The sequence below is a fragment of the Cervus elaphus genome, chromosome 12 (assembly GCF_910594005.1).
Source record: "Cervus elaphus chromosome 12, mCerEla1.1, whole genome shotgun sequence".
Classification (NCBI taxonomy): Eukaryota; Metazoa; Chordata; class Mammalia; order Artiodactyla; family Cervidae; genus Cervus; species Cervus elaphus.
The window spans coordinates 74,287,850-74,310,045 of record NC_057826.1 but is presented as its reverse complement, the minus strand read 5'-3'; the positions used below and the strand labels follow the sequence as shown (position 1 = coordinate 74,310,045).

General features: G+C 52.3%; 2 protein-coding genes across 15 annotated transcripts in view; one reads left to right on the top strand and one right to left on the bottom strand.

Moving 5' to 3' along the window:
- Window positions 1-209: 209 nt before the first annotated feature.
- Window positions 210-21,804, bottom strand: ARHGEF40 (Rho guanine nucleotide exchange factor 40). Of its 8 annotated transcripts, none has more exons than XR_006343890.1 (25): window positions 21,560-21,792; window positions 18,834-19,031; window positions 16,972-18,223; window positions 16,675-16,842; window positions 16,414-16,534; window positions 15,760-15,856; window positions 15,570-15,650; window positions 15,324-15,440; window positions 10,972-11,067; window positions 10,746-10,861; window positions 10,274-10,400; window positions 8,155-8,277; window positions 7,935-8,078; window positions 6,832-7,442; window positions 6,494-6,728; window positions 6,045-6,131; window positions 5,022-5,237; window positions 4,152-4,322; window positions 3,165-3,342; window positions 2,321-2,425; window positions 1,951-2,094; window positions 1,315-1,457; window positions 1,018-1,167; window positions 868-913; window positions 210-747 (listed from the first exon to the last, which is right to left on the bottom strand). XR_006343890.1 is itself a non-coding variant. In XM_043919414.1 (24 exons), the coding sequence occupies exons 1-23, from the start codon at window positions 21,560-21,562 to the stop codon at window positions 872-874; spliced, it is 4,563 nt and encodes a 1,520-aa protein (XP_043775349.1). In that variant the 5' UTR covers window positions 21,563-21,804; the 3' UTR covers window positions 210-747; window positions 868-871. The 8 variants fall into 8 exon arrangements, 4 of the variants coding, with proteins under 4 accessions (XP_043775349.1, XP_043775348.1, XP_043775350.1 ...); XR_006343891.1 differs by having other exon boundaries at window positions 1,315-1,445; window positions 21,560-21,783; XR_006343892.1 differs by lacking the exon at window positions 1,951-2,094 and having other exon boundaries at window positions 21,560-21,798.
- Window positions 20,134-22,196, top strand: part of RNASE13 (ribonuclease A family member 13 (inactive)) — a 46,597-nt gene continuing 44,534 nt past the window's right edge. For 6 of the 7 annotated variants that reach the window (XM_043919456.1, XM_043919453.1, XM_043919457.1 and 3 more), the window contains exon 1: window positions 20,669-21,212. The gene's annotated coding sequence lies outside the window, so the exon portion shown is untranslated. Of the gene's footprint in view, window positions 20,152-20,668; window positions 21,213-22,196 lie in introns of those variants that run through there. The other variant, XM_043919455.1, reaches the window with a different exon arrangement.

The window sequence follows — 22,196 nt, the reverse complement described above, 5'->3', positions numbered from 1 at the left end:
AGAGGAGGAACTTCAAGCCTCTGGAGGCCATTCCTCTGGGAGGGTGCAAGTTCACCCAGGCCCAGCTTTCTGCCAGTAAGGGGGTACAGTGTACCTTGCAGCCTTGGCTTTATTTTCTGTGTTCTAGTTAACGATCGGGTGAGCGGAAGTGCTCAAGTTAGTGGTATCACTTCAACCCTGAGGTCTGCTCTAGCTGTTCGGAGACAAAGTGTGAGTAAATATATTTAATATGACAATAGTATTATAATAACAGTAATTACATATATAAAGTTTGCAGTTCCCTGCCCCACTCTTCTGTAATGGTTTACATAGCTCTGCGTCCTATGACCCCTGCCCCCTTCTCCAAGAACGGAGTTGCCAGGAACTGGCAGAGATGAGTCTTCTCAGGAAGAGTCAGGGGCAGAATGAGGGGAGAACACAGGCTATGGAGGCAGGGCTGACACGGAGCGGTGTCCTGGGAGTATGCACTGGCCCCGGATGGGGAAGGACTGGACGGGGGAAAATTTCCCCACCTCCAGGGTATAAAGGCAAGCAAGTGTGGACATTCTGGTTCTTGTAGGAAGGCACCTGGCTGGGAAGAGCTAGAGACAGTGGTAGCAGGGAAACATACTAGTCCTTTGACCTCCTCTCTGTCCAGGAAGCAGAGGGAAGGACTTCAGTGCTCTTCCAGTCCTCCACTATGTGCCCTCAGCATCCCAGCCCAAAGTGTGCTGAGAGGAGGGACGGTAGCCAAGCTCCGGATCTTCTCTGGAAGCCAGGAAAGAAGAGGGAGGATGGGTTGGGAGAGGGAAGAAGCTGACTCCCAAGTAGCTGGGGAAGGGAAGGGGGAAGGATGTAGGATGTGGCAGAAAGGCGGTACCAACTCACCCAGTCACAGAGGCGTGGTGGGGTCGCTCAGGGCCCGGGTATGGCTCTGAAGGAAGAGAAACTACAGTGAGTTTAAAGAATAAAAAATTATCTCTTGTATAGAGAGGTTATATAACCCTCCCTCTCTCCCAAGCCTGTCAATTAGTTCACCCTTTTTTCCTCTTCATCACTCCTGAATTTTGCTGATTGAGTCCAACTTCAAACCAGTCTGTTAGAATTCTCCCCTTTCTCTCACTCTTGCACTACACTCCTTATTAAAGATTCTTTTTCACTTCTGACCTTCATCCCTCTCAGCCAGGCCTGGAGGAGAGGAGAAACGCAGACTGGACAACACATCCATCTAACCTGTGGCCTTGTGGGAACACAGGCTCACTGGTTCCTCTGCCCCTCATGAGTTGAACGATCAGAAGAGCCCACCCCATTCTCAGCACTACTGCAAGGACTTACCTGGCGGGATAGCCCTAAGATCCCTCCACTGGACAGAATGGGAGTGCTGCTCCCAGGGTGTGGGGGTTGCAGGCTGGGGCTGTTTCTCGGTCCTGGGGACACATCTCCAGAAGAGTCAAGTGTTTCTGGGGCTGGAGGGGAAGCTAGGGTGAGAGCAGAGTACAGAACCCCTCTAGATTACCTTAAGCAACCAAGCTGCTCCATCAGGGAAGAAAAAGCTCCATAGCAACAGGAAGCTGTAAGTCACCATAGCAATCCAGTTGCAAGAGAACCCCCCTACCAAGAGGCAGGAAATTGTCAGCGGCATCATTAGAGCAACCAGGGAAGAAGCGACAGGAAACTATAAGGATTGCCGTGGTGAACCAGGAGGGTACAACAGGAAGCTGAAGCAGTTTCCATAGAAACCCAAGGAGCGCTAGAGAGAGAGGTACAGAGGAAGTGCTTCTTAGCAACAGGCTGCTGTAAGCATTACCCTAGCAACCAGATGGAAGGCTCTTTTAGCAATGGGGAAGCTGTACATAGTTGTCATGGCAACCGGGCCACTTGGCTAGAGAAAGGAATTGCTCAGCAGCAAGCAGCCTGAACATCACCATGATGACCCAGCTGTTGGGAGCCACCCCTTGAGAGGTGCCTCACCCAGGGCAATTTGCTTGACGTCCAGATCCCAGGCCTCCTCCTCGACGCGGGCAGGCAGGGAACAGGCTCCCGGGGAGAGACCGGGAAGGGAGGGGCCGGCATGCTCAAAGGATGACACGGCCACCGAGGCCCGGGTGCGGGCGGCTGCAGAGAGTGGGGGAGGTGGAGGGGTGGGGTGCTGGTGTGGGAAAGCCCTCCTGGCTCCCTGAAAGGACCCTCATCTCCTCGAGGGCCTCCCAGTCAGTCCCACAGTTTCTGAGAAGACACATCCACCTGTGACCCTTCCTCTCTTTCCACCGCACCTCCTCACTGTGCATTCACTCTCAAGGTCTTGACTTCTGGGGGCCGCCCCCAGCACTCTGGCCCTCACCTCTTCCAGTGAGCAGGGCGCTCAGTGTCCGCTCCCCAAGTGCTTTGATGTCCAGGAAGGGTTTATTCCCAATGCCCATGGAGACCATCTGCTGCACTCGAAGCTCTAGGAACAGAGACCATGTTACTAACCTCTTTGCTCCTTCCCAGCTCTTCATTCCTCATTCTCATTCCCTTGGCATCTCTTGTTACTCTCCTGTTGACTGTTACGACCCTAATGATGATGGTGGTCCTGGACTTCCCCCTTAGACATCTGTCTCTTCTCTCCTACCTGTTGCATCCTGCCCATTTGGCGTTCCTGCTACCCAACTTCTCTTTTAATACTCACCTCCTTCCTTTTATCTTGGGCATTAAGAGCAAAATTCCCATTTTTACATACCTTTACGGTTTTATCAAGTGTTTCCATATATATCACCTTATTTAATCCTTCCTATCATACCAAGACATAGATGTTACTTTCCACTTTTCAGATGAGTGGAATGAGAATTAAAGAGAATTAAAAATGAAAAACAAAAACTAGCAAAACACCGCTCAAAACAAAACAAACAAACTAGGTCTGCTAACACAGAAATTAAGTTCTGGAAGGTAAGGCAGGTGCACTGAGCACCTGCTGACTCTCTTTTGCCCAGCCATTTGTGCTCACCTTCCTGAAATTTAGTGGCTTCCTCTTTTCTTCTGGTACACCTTAGATTAATTTCTATCTTAGCAGTCTCTTTCATGTCAGATCTTGAATCTTCTCATACATCCTTCTCCATCTTATACCCTCTTTTCCCCAGGCCCTCTCCAGCTAACCTCCTGCCATAACCTTGATCCCAAGCACACCCTCTCCTGGTTCTGCCCGGTACCCTTGTTGTGGGCTGCCTGTCTCCACAGCAACTGGGCAATAGAACTTGTCCACTTGAGTTTGATCTCTGGTGAGGCTGCCTGCAGGGTGTATGCCTCTCGTGCACGCCGCCGCCGAAACCACAACTCAAAGCAGAGCCCACTGTCCCCGATGTTTTCTGTTAGCCCCATGTCGGCAGTCTGAGAAAGAGCAGAGGAGTGTGGGTGAAGATGAAGTGCGTCCTGACTAGATGGTACCATGTGGAAAAGCACTACACTTAGCTTGGCATCTGGGAGATGCTCAGTAAATGTTTGCTCAACACCTACCCCGTGCCAAGTGCTCTACATTTAGCCTTCATAACAACCGCGATTTACAGAAGGGGGGGCTGTGTAATACCCAGAGCATCTTGTCCAAAGGCTTATCATAGCTTATTAGAGAAAGTTCAAGCCCATGGCTCTGTTATTCCAAACCTAAGCTTTTTTCTCTATACTGGACTCTGTTGGAACTAGTATAGGAGGACTAAGTCAGAGAAACTCTTAGGATCATGCCACATTGCCTGATCTGGGACTAGGCTGCTATTGATGTTTATCTAGATATCAAGGCTGTTTCCCTAAAGCAAGGCCTCCTCCCTCCTCTTGGTTTCTTCAGTTCCATAAGTTAAGCTATATTTATAGTGTCCTCTCTTCATTCATCTCCCAGGGACCATCCCTAACTCAGAAAGCATGTGTGTCCTTAATGGGAAAGGTCCTCCTCCCTTCTGGTTTGGAATGCCCCATGAATCTCCTGTGTGAATAAGAACCCCCTGCAGTAAACCAATGACAAGGACTTCTGTCACCCTGACACCCTAACCTGATGTTTGATTACAGGCCAAAGCCTGTTCTCCATGATACAGATTCTGAACCTGGGTTGGGATTGCGTTTTCTAGGACATCCTGAGTTCTCAAGAAGAGCATGATTTCCCGTCCTGTCCCTGTGGCTTCCCACCACCACCCTGCCCCCAGGTGTTGTACCTTAAAGGCCTGCTTGTAAACGAAGGTCTCCGACCCCCCCTCAGGGCCCTTGAGCTTGCTGAACAGGAGGAGATGCTCAAAGAGAAAGACATGACGAAAGCACTTTTTTCGGCCACAGATGACTGTGAAAGGGTCCCGGTGCAGGAGTTGTCCCTGCTCCTTCAGATCTATCTGGGGAAAGCAAAAGGAAAAGTCATTGGCCCTGGGGCCCTTTATATATATTTTATGGGGTGTAAAAATGGGCTTTATAGGGCAAGGGGCCTAATGCACTGGTTCTCAGGCAGAGCGAGGAAATCAGGGAAGCCCCTGGCCTAGAATCCATCTACTGGTCACCAGGCATGGCACATCTGTCATGGTAGCACAGCCCTGCCTCTGAAGACAGAAGATGTATCACACAGTAGGGTTTAGGGCCTCCAGTGGATAAGCCTTTGCATGTTGGGGACCAAAGCACCATTTTGCCCCAGGAAGAGAATCAAATCAGCCAAGACCTGAAGGGAAAAGAGGTCTAACCCAGTGGAGGTAGGTTTCCAAGCTGTTCTGGAACCTTAGGGCTGGAAAGAGACTAAGGAGAGGAGAGTAGTTATGTGTTGAGTGTTGAGATACAGAAAGAACTGCAGGGTAGATGTAGATAAGAATTAGCAAAGGAATAGGAAAGCAGATGGGATGTCGGGCAGGACACAGCTTCTTTATTAGTAGATGAGGAAAATTGAGGGCCAGTGAAGTTCAGTGACTTGACCAAAGCTATCCACGTTGTTAGAAATGACAGCCTGGGGCCCTCTGACATTGAGTCTAGTTCCCTGGTCACCAGCCCACACTGCTTCTGAGGACACAGGGCGGCCTGGGCTGGTGCGTCTGGAGCCACGCCCTTACCTCACAGCCACGCACCGCCTCTGCAGCCAGCAGGTCTCTGCCGCGGATCTCTTGTTCCTGGAGCAGCTGCACAGCGGCCCCCAGGGCCTGGCGCTCAGAACTTGGCTCAGGCCCAGCTTCCCTCAGGAGCTCCTCTAAGAGCCGCCCATACCTGACCAGCTGCTCCAGGGGCTGCTGCAAGGCCCGGGGCAGGTGAGGACCCCCCTCCAAGGTGCCCTAGTATGGGGAGGAAACAGGAATGAGGGGAGGTGCTAAGACCTTTGGGGAAGATGGGCAGTACTCTGGGTTTTTAGGGGTAGATCAAGTCCAGATGGGCTTCCCAGGTGGTACTAGAACCCACCTGCCAATACAGGAGACTTAAAAGACTCAAGTTTGATCCCTGGGTCAGGAAGATCCCCTGGAGGAGGACATGGCAACCCACTCCAGTATTGCCTGGAGAATCCCATGGACAGAGGTGCCTGGCAGGCTACGGTCCATAGGGTCACACAGAGTCGGACATGACTGAAGCAACTTAGCACGCACCCACAAGCCCAGATACACCCAAAGGTAAGGTGAGAAAACTTTCTGCAGAAAGAAAGGAGGTAGGAGGCCTGCCTGAGACTCAGCCATCCTCTATATCTTAAAGGAGAATGGAAGAGGAATACAAATAATCCCTTGTATTCTCCAGCTTTTAACTTTTGAAGTCACTTTCACGTCTTTTGATGTGAGGTCTTTTGACCCTCCGAGCAGTCCATTAGTTAGATGTAGTGAATACTACCCACTTTCACTGGATACAGAAACAGTGGCCCGGAGGAATCAAGACCCTTGCCCAAAGTCCTCAGGTGGACCAGATGTGATCCCAGCTTCACCTGGTTCCCAGACCAGCGCGGGCCCCACCCACAGCAATTCTGGGAGATTACTGGTAGCTGATGTTCCACGGCATGTCTAGGAAAGCTTTTTTTTCCCCTGAGAGATTTTGAGGTTGGCTGAATTTTACGTCTTCCTGGCTTTTCCCCTCCTCATGAGAGTAGGAGAAAAAGTTACCTTGGTTGGGGGGCTGAGGGCAGCCAGACCGGTCTCCAGTTTGTGCCGGTGCTTCACGTACTGGGCATAAAGGCTGAATTGGTCCCCCTGTGCCAATAGGGAAGCAGTAAGTCATCTCCATGAGGCCCTGCAGACCAGCCTCTCCCTCTCCTCCTCCACATCCTGTGCGGCCGGAAGGAGGGCCCGGCCCCCGGGGAGCACTCAGTCTGCCTGGGGAATGACAGGCTCCGGTAGAGAGAGCAAAGGCCAGGCAGCCCTGAAGCTGGGGGGGACACAAGAGGCGGAGTAGATCCAGGAGCCCAGCAAACAGCACTAGGCCCCAGGACCTGGGACTGCACATGCCGGTAGGGGGAGGGGGGAGGAGAGAGGTACTGAGAAGGAGGGACCCTGGATGGGACTGAGACATGTGAAGGGAGAAGCCCTGGAAGAAATTTTAGAGGCTGACTCACATGGCGAAGGAAGCAGGCCCCAATGCGCAGGGGGTGGGCGGTGCAGCCCTGAAGTTCCCGCAGAAAGTGTGTCCGGTGGAAACTGCGGAGCCTCTCCCGGGCGCTCAGGGCAGCGGCCCAGGTGCCCCGCAATTCTGGGGTCAGCTCAGGCCCCGGGGGTGGTACCGGCTCACTCAAGGCCGCCACGTATTCTTGCTCACAGGTAATCAGCTCAGACACCAGACGCTGCTGGGCGCTGCAGGTACCACAGGGAGAGACGGGGGAGGCTGTGGCATGGGAGGCAGTCGCCACCCCGACAATGTCACGTTCTTTTCCTGCGGGGCAGCTTGGGCTCTCACCTGATGCTCCTCTTGCGCTCCATCCGGGGGGTGCCCACGCCCCAGGGCCCTTCTGGTCCCCCGGCCCGGCCCAGCAGTACGTGTTCCCGGGGTGAGCACGTCCTGTCTACCACCTCCGTACTGGTGACCTCCAGGCCTCGGATCAGCACAGTCCTTGGTGGTCTGCCTTCTGCTTCCGGACCCAGCTCGGCACCCTCCTCCTCATAGTCCTCCCCACAGGGGGCCAGGGAGCAGTGGGACGGGGCTGCCCGTGGCCCGGGGCTGCTGGGGAGCAGCAGGGAGCTGAGGCTGGGTGAAGGGCTGTGGGGGCCCCGTGGGGCCCCTCCGCTGCTTGCACTGTCTGCTCGTCGTCGCCGTTGGCCCCGGGGACTCGCTTCCTCCCCCAGCTGTTGCTGAATCCTCCTCTCCAGCTCTTGGCAGCGGGCCCGGCAGCGGCCCCATTCTCGAAGGGCTGCCGGGCTGCCCAGGTCCAGGGCCAGGGCCCGCATCTCCTGGAAGGTGCCAGCGCTGGGCTCCGGGGCGCGCCGCAGGGCCAAGGCTGCCAGCACCGCCTCCCGCCCTGGTCCCGCTCCTGCCAGCCTCGCAGAACCTTCGTCCACCCATTCGTGTGCCTGCAAGGCCAAAGGGATGGGGAGTGGGGACAGGAAAGGGTGAGGTCCCGGGCCATCCCTCGAGCTGCCCCATGGCAGCTCCTGTCCTCCTTCACCCGATGGCTTCCCAAGGCCCAGCACCACCACCTCCTCTCAGAACACCTCCCCTCACTGTCCTGCATCACTGCCTAATGTGTTATTCTGAGCTGGTATGGAGACAGAGGAGCCTAAATGAAGATGGCCAATACACAGAATTTACAAGTGGCAGGCTCTGTACTGAGTGCTTATTACATACCGCTTATATAATCCTCACGCAGCCCTGTGAGGTAGGTGCCATGAGGCACACTTGGGTTTAGTCTCCTGTCCCAGGTCATTCATCAGGTGGGTGATAGAGCCCAGAGCCAAAGCCCAGGGGAGGCCCCCTAAGTCCTGGCTTCTAACAGCTCCCTGATCAGCTTCTCCAGGCAGAAGAAAGGTGGCAGCGGGCACCGGAAGAAAAGGCTCGGCACATACCTGCTGGAAGAAGCGCTGTAGCCGCAGAGCCCGATGGAGGCCACTCTCCACCTGCTCCAGGCGCTGTTCAAAGACATCCAGAAGCTTCTGGGAGGCAGCGTCCTCTTCCAGGGCCAGAGTCTCCCTTGCCTGAGCCAGGCGCTCCTGGAGAAGCGAGGCTGCTCTGAGGCCCGGCCCTCAGTCCGGCAGTCTCCCCTTCCTCCCTGCTCCCCTTTCTCACCTGAACCTCAGCACTGAAAGCCCGGAACCGTAGCTCTGTCTCCTGTAGGGCAGGCAGGGAGTCCCCAGGCACAGCAAAGCTCGCCAGCTGCTCCTCTCCGGGGCCCGAGAGCCACTGTAGTGCCTGGGGCAGATGGTGGGAGAGCAGGGCCATGAGGGAGAATGGCAGGGCGAAGGAGAGCTGAGGTTCAGCTCCTACCTCACCACCCTAACTTGTAGAAGTTGGGGGAAACCACATCATCTCAGCTGTCAAGTGGAAATAACAGTGAGTGGTGATAACTTCCACAAGGGTCAAGCGAGAAAGTGAGGAAGAGATCTTTGTAAAACACAAGTTGAAGGGGAGGCTGGGCTGTTAGGAAGCACTGAGAGACCTGCACTAGGGTTCCAGGGCTATGCCTGGAGGTGAAATAGATAAAACTAGTGTGAACTGGAGGCATGAGGGCCAGAAGAAATTTCACATTTACAGAGCCTAGTGACAGGGGCAGTAGTTCCAGGGACTGGGCCTGGAGAGACAACTCAGGTTTGTGTGTGTGTGTGTGTGTGTGTAGCTCTGGTTGCCTATTATGGGGCTCTAGGAACTCTTATGTTGGTTCTGGGATGTTTGACCAAAAAGGGATGGTAATTCTTTCCTCTGAAGAAAGGCTGGAAGCTGGGGCAAGACAGCCTGAGGACAAGAAGTCTGAGAATGTTCCCAATAACCTGTGCCAACAATAAACACTTCTGCAGTCCTCTGCTGAAATCATTTGATCATTCTAATGCCCTCGTGAGGTAGGCCTTACTGTCACCCCCATTCTGCAGACGAGGACGTGGGAATTCAGAGATGTTTCACGGCTTGTCCAACTTCTCACTCTTAGCAGAGCACAACTCAAACTGAGCACCTTAGACTCCAAATCCTGTGTGCTAACAGTTTTTAAGCAGGAGGAAAACAGCTAATAAGCAAGCAAGCAAACAGTGTGAAGCAGAGTGCCTGGAAGAGGACTCCATCAGATTACCCTGGTGGCTCAGACGGTAAAGCGTCTGCCTGCAATGCGGGAGACCTGGGTTCGATCCCTGTATCGGGAAGATCCCTTGGAGAAGGAAATGGCAACCCACTCCAGTACTCTTGCCTGGAAAATTTCATGGATGGAGAAGCCTAGTAGGTTAAAATCCATGGGATCGCAAAGAGTTGGACACGACTGAGTGACTTCACTGGTTCACAGACCTGGATGCTGGAATGTGTGTGTGTGCTTAGTCGCTCAAGAATCCTGGAGTGAGTGGCCATGCCCTCCTCCAGGAGATCTTTCCAACCCAAGGATTGAACCCAGGTCTTGAATCCAAGTCTCCTGCATTGCAGGCAGATTCTTCACTGTCTGAGCCACCAGGGAAACCCAGATACTGCAATGGAGGAAGCTAAATATGCAGAAATCTCAGAAAAAAACAGCCCTGCCCCTACTCTCCTTTGTCATTGACCCTGAGATGACCCTTCCCCTGAGGCCACATGTAGTCCATGAGGTGATCACTCAGCACACTTAGGAGTTATGGAGGAGCAATAAGATTTCAAATCTCCCTTTACCCTACAAGATAGGGTGGAGAGCAAATCTCTCTGGCGCTCTTAACCCCAGGAGAAAAGAATTAAGGTTCAAAAAAGCAAGCCTTATCATAAAGAGACTTCAGTTTCCAAGGCATTTAGCAGCTTCCATCATCTTCTCTTTCTAAAGTGGAGGGAGGTGGGACCTTTCCAGCCTCAGGTTTGGGGATGATATTGCCTAAGGGGTGGACAGAGCTGGTGTCAATGGACATTTGTTATTTCTGAGCTAAGGAGGTAGGCTATCAGAATCAATAGACTTCCTACAGTCCCCGAGGGCACCCGAGCATCTCACAATTTCTAAGGATCCTTGATCAAATATCAATGGTGGGAAGGGGAGTTCTGGCTTCTCTTCATTGCTGGTGCTGAAATGCCATCTCCCTCTTGCTGAATCTCACACTGACCATGATCAACTTCCAAGGAGATGAGGAGGGAGGGAGGGTTGTTCAAGCCAGGTTAGGAGAACACCATCAACTGTAAGTATCAGTGGGAAAAGCGTTGCTGGAGGCCAGGCCCTCGGGTGGAAGGAGGCCCGGGGGAGGGGGTGCTGGGTCACCTGCTGCAGTCGGTGCGAGCGTTGCCGCTGCTCCTGCTGCTGCACGTGCAGATTGGAGAGGCGCACGAGCTGGTGGATGGCTTCATCTACCTCTTGATACAGTGCAGCTGGGCCTGGGCCTTCCAGCCTGGGGAAGAAGAGGGGCAGAATTAACCACTGCCCCTGTCAAGCTCCCCTGCAGCCCCATCGCATCCTTGCATTCCAACAGCATCCGAGGTCAGCAGATGGGCCGGTATCTGAATCCTGACTCTTCCATTTACTGACTGACCTTGGCCAAGACATTAAACATTTCTGATCCTCCAAATCTCACTAGCACCTGGGGATGTTATGAGGGTTGTAAATGGAGAAGCATGATATCCCGTCCAGATACCATGCTTAGTAAGAACTTTCTGGCCGCTAAGGTGAATTGGCAGTTCTCTGCTGTGTCTCCATCGTGCATGTCCCCCTGCCCCCGTGCACCCATCCCTCGTACTTGCTGCTGTGGGTGGAACGCAGCTTCATCAGGATGGCTCCTCCGTCCCTCTGCAGTTCCGTCAGCCGGGGATCTGCCAGTACCTTCTGTAGGGGCTCAGGCATCCCTATCACCTCCTGGTAGGCAGGGAGAAATTGACAGTTAGGGTTCCACCAGAAGGTCCTCAGCTCAGCTCAGCCCCACCCCACCTCCACCTCATGCCCTTTTATCCCGTCTCATTTCATACCTCTCCCTCTGACTCTGCTGCTCTCTCTAGCTCCTCAATGGCTTGCCGTATAGAGCCCAGCACGCCTCGGCACAGGCGGCACAGCCTTGCCACTTGCTGAAACAAACACACGGGGATGGAGTCCAGGGACAGAGTCTAGGATAAGGGGCCTAAGCCCGAGGGTGGAGGTGGGGCAACCCTAGAGACTTCTATGAGGCAATGCTGGATTCAGTTAGTAAATAGGTTGTTGCTTACTAACTATATGACTTTAGGCAGGTCCAGAAAATTCCCTGAACCTCAGTGTTCTCAACTGTAAAGATGTACCAGATTTAAAGGTTTAAAGAGATGACCCTACATAAGCAGTTAGCATAGGGCTGACACATTTTACAGCTTAGTAAACACGAATCTCCTTTCCCTCATCTGCACTGCCTCCTCACACTATAAAACCCACCTCTCTGCCTATTCAGATGCACTTCCCCTTTGATCCACAGCTTAGAGACCATGTTACAGACCCTCTTTAATACTCAGCTCAGATCATATTCAGACCTCTTTTCTTGAAGACAGCATCCAGATTCATAAAATCAGAGATGTCCCAATTGGTGTACTTTGTGGGCAAAAATCTTGAGGCTGGAATGTTGGTGCAGGGAGCAGGTACAGGAAGGCACTAACTCCAGAAGTAAGTAACTTGTTACAGGTCACATGGAACCAGAAACAGCCCCTCTGAGTCAGCTCTTCCTAGAACCCCAGTGACATTCCGCATGCTTCTGTTGTTTCTAATCTATCTTCGGCCAAAAATGATATGTTATTTAATGTCATGTTAAGAATCACAAAAGGAGAAGATTATAGGCCAATATCACCAATGAACATAGACGCAAAAACACTCAACACAACATTAGTAAACCAAATCCAACAATACATTAAAAGGACCATGCATCATGATTAAGTGGGATTTATTCCAGATATGCAAGGATGGTTCAACATCTGCAAATTAATCAACATGAAACACCACATTAACAAAATGAAGGCTAAATATCACACGATCATCTTGATAGATGTGGAAAAACTTTTTCACAAAATTCAATATCCACTTATGACAAAAAAAACTCAATAAAATGGGTAAAGAGGGGAACACCTCAACATCATAAAAGCCACTTACGACAAACCTACAACGAACATCATACTCAATGATGAAAAGCTGAAAGCGTTTCTTCTAAGATGAGGAACAAGACAAGGACATCCATTCACATCAGTTTTATACAACATAGTTTTGGAAGTCCTAGCCACAGCAATCAGAGAAGAAAAAGAAATAAAAAGGCATTGAAACTGAAAAGGAAGAAGTAGAATGGTCACTGTTTGCAGATGATATGATACTGTTTGCAGATGATATGATACTATACATAGAAAATTCTAGAGAAGCCACCAAAATACTGTAACTCACCAATGAATTCAATAAAATTGCTGGATACTGAATTAACATATAGAAATCAGTTGCATTTTTATACACTAACAATGAACTATCAGAGAAATGAAGAAAACAATTCCATTTATAATAATATCAAAACAAATAAAATGCCTAGGAATAAACCTAACTAAGAAGGTAAAAGATTTGTACTTGGTATAACACATCGATGAAAGAAACTGAAAATGACACAAACAGATTGAAAGATATACCATGCTCATGGATTGGCGGAATTAATATTGTTAAAATGTCCATACTTCCCAAGACAATCTACAGATTCAAGGCAATCCCTATCAAAATATCAATGGCATTTTTCACAGAACAAGAACAAATAATTCTAAAATTTATATGAAAATACAAAAGACTCTGAATAGCCAAAACAATTTTGAGAAGAAAGAACAAAGTTGGAGGTATCATGCTCCCTGATTTCAAACTGAAACTACAAAGTTACAGTAATCAAAACAGTATGATACTGGCACAGAAATAGACACAAAGATCAATGGAACAGAATAGAGAACCCAGAAATGAATCTACACACATATGGCCAATTAATCTATGACAAATGAGGCAAGAATATACAATGGAAAAAGACCATCTCTGCAATAAATGGTGTTGGGAGTACCGGACAGCTACCTGCAAAAGCATCAAACTGGACTACTCTTTCACACCACGCACGAAGATAAATTCTAAATCGATTAAACACTTGAATGTAAATCCTGAAATAACAAAACTTCTAGAAGAAAATATAAGCAATATGCTTCTTGACATCTTAGTATTATATTTTTGGATACATCTCTTTAGAGAAGCGAAACAAAAGCAAAAATAAACAAATGGGATTACATCAAACTACATCACCTTTGCGCAGTGAAGGAAACCATCAACAAAATGAAAAAACTCCCTACTGAAGGGGAGAAGATATTTGCAAACAATATATCCTATAAGGGGTTAATATCCAAAATATATGAAGAACTCATACAACTCAATATCAAAAAAGCAAGCAACCCAATTAAAAAATGGGCAGAGGATCTGAATAAACATTTTTCCAAAGAAGACATACAGACATTGTTTCATGGCCAATAGGCACATGAAACAATGCTCAACATTGCTAATAAACAGGAATGTGCAAATCAAAACCACCATGAGATATCACCTCACACCTGTCAGAATAAGTATAGGTGAGGATATGCAGAATGGTGGGAATGCACTATTGGTGGGAATGTAAACTGTATAAGCACTATGGACAACAGTATGGATATTCCTCAAAATATTAAAAATGGAACTACCATATGATCCAGCAATTCCACTCCTGAGTATTTAATGCAAAGAAAGTCAAAACAGTAATTAGAAAATATATATGCACCTCTATGTTAATTGTGGCATTATTACAATTGCCAACATATGGAACCAATTTAAGTTCCCATCAGTAGATGAATGGCTAAAGAAGCTGTGGTACACACACACACACACACACACACAGGAATATTACTCAGCCATAAAAAGGATGAAATCTTGCCATTTGTGACAACATGGAAGGACCTAGAGGGTATTATGCTAAGTGAAATAAGTCAGACAGACAAAGACAAGTACTGAACAATTTCACTTATATGTGGAATCTAAAAAACAAAACAAATGAACAAACATAACAAAACAGAAGCAAAGTTATAGATACAGGGAACAAACAGGTGGTTGCCAAAGGGGAGGGGGAGGAGAGGAGAGAAATAGGTGGGGGAGATTAAGAGGTACAAACTTTCAGTTGCAAAGGAAATCAGCCACAAGTATGAAATGTACAGTGTGGGGAATATAGTCAATAATTATGTAATATCTTTGTATGGTGACAGAGGTTAATTAGACATCATGATGATCATTATGAAATGTATGGAAATATTGAGTCTACTCTTGTATACCAGGAACTAAAATAGTGTTGTTGGTCAATTATACTTCAGAAACAAATAAACAAAACAAACTCATAGAAAAAGAGGTCAGATTTTTGTTTTTTAAAGGGTGTAAATGAGGGGGAGGGGGAATTGGACAAAGACGACCAGGACTTCTCTGGTAGCTCAGCTGGTAAAGAATCTGCCTGCAATGCAAGAGACCCTGGTTCATTTCCTGGGTTGGGAAGTTCCCCTGGAGAAGGGATAGGCTACCCACTCCAGTATTCTTGGGCTTCCCTGGTGGCTCAGCTGGTAAAGAATCCTCCTGCAATGTGGGACACCTGGGTTCTATCCCTGGGTTGGGAAGATCACCTGGAGAAGGGAAAGGCTACCCACTCCAGTATTCTGGCCTGGAGAACTCCATGGATTGTATAGTCCACGGGGTTGCAAAGAGTTGGACAACTGAGCGATTTTCACTCACTCTTTCAATCAAAAGGTAAAACTTCCAGTTACAAGATGTGATGTGTACTAGGGAAGTGATGTACAAAACAATATAATTAACACTGCTGTATGTTAAATATGGAAGTTGTTAAGAGTAAATCCTAAGAGTTTTCATCACAAGGAAAACAATTTTCCTATTTCTTTTATTTTGTATCTATATGAGATGATGAATATTCATTAGTGTTGTAGTCACTTCATGATTGTATGTAAATCACTGTGTTGTACACCTCAAACTTGTTCAGTGCTGTATGTCAACTATATCTCAAAACTAGAAGGAAAAAAAGAATTTATTTAACATACTCCTCTCATCTTCCCAGCAGCCCAGGGTACACGCACAATCTTTTGCTCATAAATACTTACTGAATTTGCTAATAAACACGTGTTGAATTGTGAACCATAACTACTTATTGAACTAAATGGAAGGGAAACCATTCTTTCCCAGCTCCTTGGTCAAGTCTCAGATTTGCCATTTTTTCCTAGAAATGTCCTCTGCTGGGTCACTCCTGGCTCCCAGTGTCCTGGGTGGGGGTGAGGAAGCTTACCTGGTGTGTCTCTACCCAGTGACTGGGAGAGGGCTCCCTGTGACCTCCCAAGTCCCACTGCAGCTCCTCTGGCTTGGCCACTCTTTTCAGATCACCCTCTGATAGCAACTCAGCACCCTGTAGACACATGAAGACAGGGGGTTTTAGGCCTGGGCACCTAGGGATTCAGGGATTGACCAGGGGCTCCAACTAGCCTCTTCTGTCTCCATCATTGATGGGAACTAAGTGGGAATGAGGAGCTCAAACCTGAAGTCCATGGAGTTCAACTGGAGGCTCATCAAGAGTGAGAAGCAAGAGCCGCTGAATGAGGGGAGGGTCTCCCGAGTCCTGAAGGCAGAGAAGAATAACCCTAAACTACAGGCAAGTAGGTGGCCTGGATGACCACTAGGGAAGAGTTAGGGCCCAGAAGAAGTAATCATCTCAATGGATTGGTTACCTGAAGTTGACTCAGGACAGGAATGAGAGCTGGAGGCAGTGGGGGTGCCTTGCGAAGATCCAGCAGGGCAGACAGCCCCAGTATCTGTAGATCAGGTCTGTGGGGGCAGAAGAGCCAAGGAGACAGAGAGAGAGAGTATGTGTGTGTGTGTGTGTGTGTGTGTGTGTGTCACTCATCCTCAGGAAAAGTTAGATCCTAGCAATGGGCAAAGGATCAAACAAAGCCTGGGGTGTGTGTCCAAGAGAGTGATGACTAGCAATTAGGAGTCTATATTCATACGACCACTGGGTCATGGGATCAGAGTTTAAAAAGTTAGGAATTCTGTGCTCCAGAAGTATATGAATTCAATGCCAGCACCTAGCCTACTGCCTAATAGGTTCTGGGGCTCAAAAAATAGTTGTTGGATGAGTGAATCAACATTTTTATAATCTAGGTAGCATCTTATGAGACTGAAAGTCAGCAGGGTTGATTTTGAGGATTGATGAAGACATTCTGCAAGTCAGGGGTCAGGAAGGTCAGACGTCAATGATTTGAACAACCTGAGGGTTGTAGAAGTAGGTGTCCTAGAAGGTCAGCATCCTGTGGAGAGAAGAGGGCAGGGTCCTTATGACCCAGGAGGTTACTGTGCAGGGTGTCAGCCTGGGCCTCAGTTACCTGAGCAGTGAGTGAAGGTAATGAAGAGCAGTGCTCAGCACGTCTTGGGAGGGTGGGGGCTCCTCGGGAGGGCACGGTGGGGTAATGGTCAGCAGAGCTCGCCCACTCTGGTCCACCCCTCCTGAGGACACAAAATGGCCAGGCTGTCCTGGCTGGGGGCAGGCTTTGGCTACCTCCCGTCTACCCCGCCTCCCTCTGCAGCCCACCCTGGAGGCTTTTCCTGCCTCAACCCCTTCCCTTCAGCCACTGCTGCCCACTGACCAGTCAGGACGAGGAATCCAGATGCCATTAAGTCCCAAGCTACACCAGGGTCATCAGAGATGGAGACTGGGGGGCCTTCTTCCGGAATGCTCCCCCCTTTCACTTCTTGCACAGTCTCTGGGGATGGTTTTAGGGGGTTGGAGAGGAGCCCTTCTGGGTCGTCGGGCGCTGCAGACACAGGGCAGAAGACAGGTCTGGCTGTTCTGCTCCCAGCCTCACCTCTGCTTTTCCTCCAGCTCCCTTCCCTAGGCCCCACCGAGCCCGGCCCTCGCCCGGCTGGCCTCAATGTTGTCTCACCTGCCATGCACATCAGGCTTAGCCCCTCCTGTTCTCTTTCTCTGGCGCTTTCTTCTACAGGCCTGCAGACTTCTTGGGACAGAGGCTCTTCTTTGTCTGTTGGCTTGAGCTCCTCTCTCGGTTCATGTTCTGGCTTCCCGGAGCCTTCATGTTCCTCCTTAACTGGGCTGCATCCTGGAAGCTCGTGTTCATGTGGTGGGAGCAGGCTGACAAGGGTTTCCTGGTGGCTGGTCTCTTCCTTGTCCCCAGGGCTCAATGGGGCACTGTCCCCTCCTCGGTTAAGAGCCCCTCTGCCTGCAGCTCGCTTCTTTCTCCTGTTTCCTTTGCCTGTTCTCCGAGGGGTACCAGGCAGCCCTTCAGCCCCCTGGCCTGGTCCTGCTCCAACCTCCCCTGGCCTCAGAGGGCAAGACTCAGAGGCTTCTCCCAGTGCCTCTGCCGGGGGCTCAGCTACCTCCAGGGCTGCTGCCTCTGGGAGAGCCTCAACCTCAGCTCCCGGGGGAGACCCAGGGGAGGCTCCAGTGCTGCTCCCCTCACCAGGCGGCCGGGCTCCATCCTGGTCCCGAGGCCCCAGACCCTTCTGGTGCATCCACGCCCGGTGTCTCCGATGCCGGCCCTTCCCTCCAGCACCCTTGCGTGTGGGTACTGTCCGGGTCCGGGAGAGGCCGGGGGAGCCTTCAGCATCCATGGGGCTCCCCCTCACAGGCAGTGTCACCTCCAGCAGCTCCACATACTCGCCCTCAGGTCCTTCAGCGGGGGCATTGTGCCCGTCCCCGGGACTCCGGGTGCCCAAGGCTTCCTCAGGGAGTGGGGGGCTGGGGAGCCCCGGGGGCCCAGAGGGCAGTTCTGGGGGTAGTGTGCTTGGCCGATGTCCAACCATGAGGCCTCCTTTGTGCACAAATCGAGGGCAGATGAGCTCAGCCCAGGGCAGTCGCTGAATCCCAGAGGGCGCAGACAGGAGGCAGGTACTGAGGCGACCTGTGGGCCTGTCCTTATTGATGCCTTGTAGCCACTCAGGTGTGAACAGGTAGGCACAAGCCTCATTGGGCACAGGCAGCTCCTGCACTCGCCCACCCCCTGGGGCCAGGCACTTGAGCGCCAGGCGGGGTGCTTGGGCTGCTGAGGGTACCACTTGCAGGTAGAAGTCTCCCGGGCGCAGCAGCTGCCAGGGGAGGGCGGCTAGCTGCACCACTACCTGCTCATGCAGGCAGAGGGGCCAGCCCTCGTGGAAGAAGAGGAAACCGCTGTACTGGGCCTGGGGAGATAGGGGGCAGGCTGTGCTCAGGCCTCTGCTGATGAAGCCAGCAGGAGGGGCTAGTTAGAATGGGACTAGCCTAGGCAGGAGTGGCCTTATGCCCGGTGGGTTATGACTCCAGGGGAGCAGGAGGAGATATTTTGCTGTGTGCAAGTGACAGAGGAAAGGATTGGGACTGATCGGTGTTCTAGTGGTAGGAAGCTTCTCTAGGAAGCTGGTTCCACGAGTAGGAGTGGAAGAACTGAGTCATTATAAAGATGTGGTCAGCAGATGCCATTGTTTTGGAGGAGTTGGAGGCTCTTAGGAGGTCTTTAGAGCTGTAGAAGTGACTTTGCTGAGTCATTCTTGGGGGAGTCAGTATCTTGAAAAAATTGATATGAGGAGGGAAATGTCTAGAATTTGGTCTGGAAGGTCAGCGTCTTTGGGAGTTGATGTTTCTCAGGGGTCAATATGGGAAGATGAGTGTCTATGTGTTAGTATCTGAGCGGTGTCTCTGGGGGCATCAGTATTGGGGAGGCAGTGTCTCTGGGTGGGGGGAAATTAGTCTGACTGGTGTCTGGGGTGAGGCAGTGGATCTTAGGGGAGACAGAACAGGAACGTGTTCACTTACACAGGCTTCCTGCTGGATCTTGGCAAGCAGGTGCTTGGCAGGCACCAGGAAGTCCAGTGTGTATCTCAGTGCATCCTCCCGATAAGTCCTCTCCACCACCTGGAACACTTGGCCCAACAGTGTGGGGGCTGTTGCCTCGAAAGGTGGGTAAAGGGCCGCTAGAGTACTCTGCACACAGTCCTCTACTGGCTCAGGCTCCTGGGAGAGACAAGATCAGACAGTGGATCCCTAGAGATCACCCAAGCATGGTTCCTTAAAGGCTGGCATTGTCCCCCAGGGGCCCCATCATGTACAAAGTGTGTGTAGAGAGATGGCATTCAGGAAATGCTGGCTGACTGTGATGGGAGTGGGGTTGGGCCAGTCAGAGTGCACTCTGAGACCTTGGTTGTGGAGATCTGGGGAGACTTTTCTGTGAATGTCTTTGATCAGGGCTGAACCTGGTTCTTGTACATTGGGATAATTGCATGGGCCCTCTTCCTCAAGAAGAGATGGCCCCTGGGCCATCAGGGAAGTCACAGGTGGCTGAGAGTTCTGCAGGGTGGAGCCTTTTGACACAGCCTTCCTACTAGTCCCTCCTCACAGGGCCTACCAACCAGAGACCCCCTTCTTAAGTAGCGGTGCCACCACCCATGAGCAATCATATGCTAATGGTCATTGGGTGGGAAGAAGAAGGACTGAAGGGCTATCTGTCTTGAGTCTTTCTAGCACCCCTCATCCTCTCCAGTGGCTCTCAAGCAATCACCCATTCCCGGAGTATGCAGGATTAGGTTACAAAGACTTGGGTGGGGACAGCTGAAAGAGCGAAAAGTCACAAAAGGAACGTGTAGGGAAGGGAGGAGGAGGCCTTGCTGGTATGTATTGGAGCTGAAATATTTTCTGATTTCTGTAGCACCTGTCTGACAACCTCCATCTTGGGCCACTAGCTCAAAAGTTCTCAGCCCTGTTTCCTCTAGACTCACCTCCCTAAGTGAATCAATTGGATATCTTTCTCCATCTCAGAACCTAAACAGCCACCCCTCAGGCTATTCCTTTATAAACTTACTTCTCTTTCAAGGTGGCTTTGAAATTACTTTTATCAGATTTCTTTGCTGTAACTGGGCAAGGGTTATGCTCAAATTGAAGTGTTTACTTAGTTCTCTACTCCGAACTGCCCTCCCCACCCCCTACTCCGCCGGCTCTGCCCTGAGGATAAAACTGCATATTTTACTGTTAGTCCTTCCAGCCTGAGTGTTACAAGCCTGTCCCGACAGTCAGAGAAGCGAGGCAGCCACTCCAGAGACCCACAGTCAGTGCGTCAGCACCGAGACCCGGCCCCAAGGTGTGTGGGCGAGCAGACAGACCCCCCAGTGTTCCGGGGACCCGGCCAGCTCCGGGAGCGTGGGTGGGGGAGGGTGGGGATGGGCGGGGTGAGGCAGAGTGGGCCGTCCCCTCGGAGGCCTGGAAGGGGGAGCTAGAGCTGGAGCAGCGAGGCAGCTGCAACCCATTAGGGGCGGTGAGCTCATGGCTGAGTGAGAGTCTCAGCCACAGGAAACGGCAGCGGCAGGAGGGGAGGAGGGGTCGGGGGTGGGAAAGGCCGGGCAGGAGCTCAGCGACCCGGCCTCCAGCCGGCGCGGACCAAAGAGGAGAGCAGAGAGACTGAGTCAGCTCTCCCTGGCCCAGTTCCTCTTTCTTCTTGTTCCAGTCTCCCTGCCAGGGGCTGCCCTTCCTTCTGTGGAGGAACAACCCCGGTGGTGCTCCTACCCCTCCTCCACTCCCTGCTGTGAGCGCCCCCTGGCAGGGCCTCTCCCCCTCCTCCACTCGCTGCTGTGAGCGCCCCCACGGCCGTGCCCCCCTCCCATCCCTCCGGGGCGGGCGCTCTCCCTGGCAGTGCCCACACCTGCAATGACCCTTTAGAGAGTACTTTTGGAGTGAAAGTTCACAGGACCATGTCCACTCCTATAGGCACGGCCGTCCTCTAGCAGCGCCCTCTTGTTTCCTGTGCCCTCGAGTTGTTGCTGCCAGGGTCCCCGACCCGCTGCAGCGGGAATGCTCCGAGACAGTGCTTCGCTTCCCTGCAGCGGGAGCTCCGGGGTACTCCTCCCCCCATCGCATCTCGGGTCGGCTCTGGCATCGTTACGCCCCCTGGCACTGTAGGCCCCCTCCCCACTCTGTCCACTACTCTGAGGCAGCATCTCTTTCTCCGCGGGAATTTCCCTTTTTGGCGAGGTCCCTGGCCCCAACCCAGCCGCAGCTGTGGCCGGTCCCCCAGGGCCGGATGGGTGGGCCCGGGGTGGGGACCGGGATGGAAAATGGTGGTTCCAGGCAGGTCATTTCTCAGGACCCGAGGCCGGGCCCCCCTCCAGGGCCGCTGCAGCACGAACCCGCAGGGGTCTCCCGCGGGTAAGGAGTTGGGACCGGGAGGGGGAGGGAAGATCCTGCAAAGGAAAGCACAAGTCAGGACAGAGGAGGGCGAGGGGAGGTCTGTGGATTGGGGGGAGAGACCTAAGGGAGGTTGGGGGAGGGCGCGAAGAAGAGGGGAAGAAAGGAGTGAGGGCAATACCCAGCGGGGTCAGAGTCAGTGGGGCAGACAGGCAGATCAAAGAAAAGAAGGGGGGATGGGAGGAAGGAGAATCCCAGGAGCGCTCAAGAGTTCCAAGCTGGAGCAGGAGGCACCCAGCTGGGGGCTGGCGATCCGCAGAGGACGGCGCGAAAGCGGAGGGGACACCGGGTGGCGACGCGGGACTCACCATGGCTCGGCTCGCGGCCGCGTCCGACGCTCGGGCCGGCGGGCGGGGCCGGGCGCGCCGCCGCCTCCCTCCCGCCGCTCGCGTCTCGCCGGGTCTGGCTAGGGGACAGCTCCGGCCGCGGTGGCGGCTCGGCCCGCTCGGGCTCCCAGGCCGCGGGGCCCCACCAGGGAGGGTCGAGACGGCCGCCCCTCCTCGCCCCGCCCTGCAGTGCCCGCCTCCGCCTCCGCCTCCGCGTCCGACCCCCTGCCGGGACGCCCGCTCCCGCGCCGGGCCTCGGGCCGCTCCCCCCGACGCCCCCAGCCGATCTGCCCGGCTCTCCCGCAACCCTCTTCCTCCTCCGCCCAGCCCTCCAGCCCGTCGCCCCGACCCTGACCCTCGGAGGCCCGTCCCGCCGAAGATGCCCCTCTTTTCCCGCCTCCGCCTAGCTCCCTAGGCGATCAGTTTAGTCTCCGCAAGGGACTGTCCAGAGACTGGGGCGTGCGTGGATCCCCTGGGGTCCCCAGCCTAGGACTGGAGTCATTTGATGGCCGGAAGCCTCCTGAGTCTTAACTCGCCTGGGAACCTCTTCTCCCCTCGGTTGCCAGACTTTGGCAGCACTAGCAGCACCTGGAGCTCAGAAGAGACCCCCCCCCCCAAC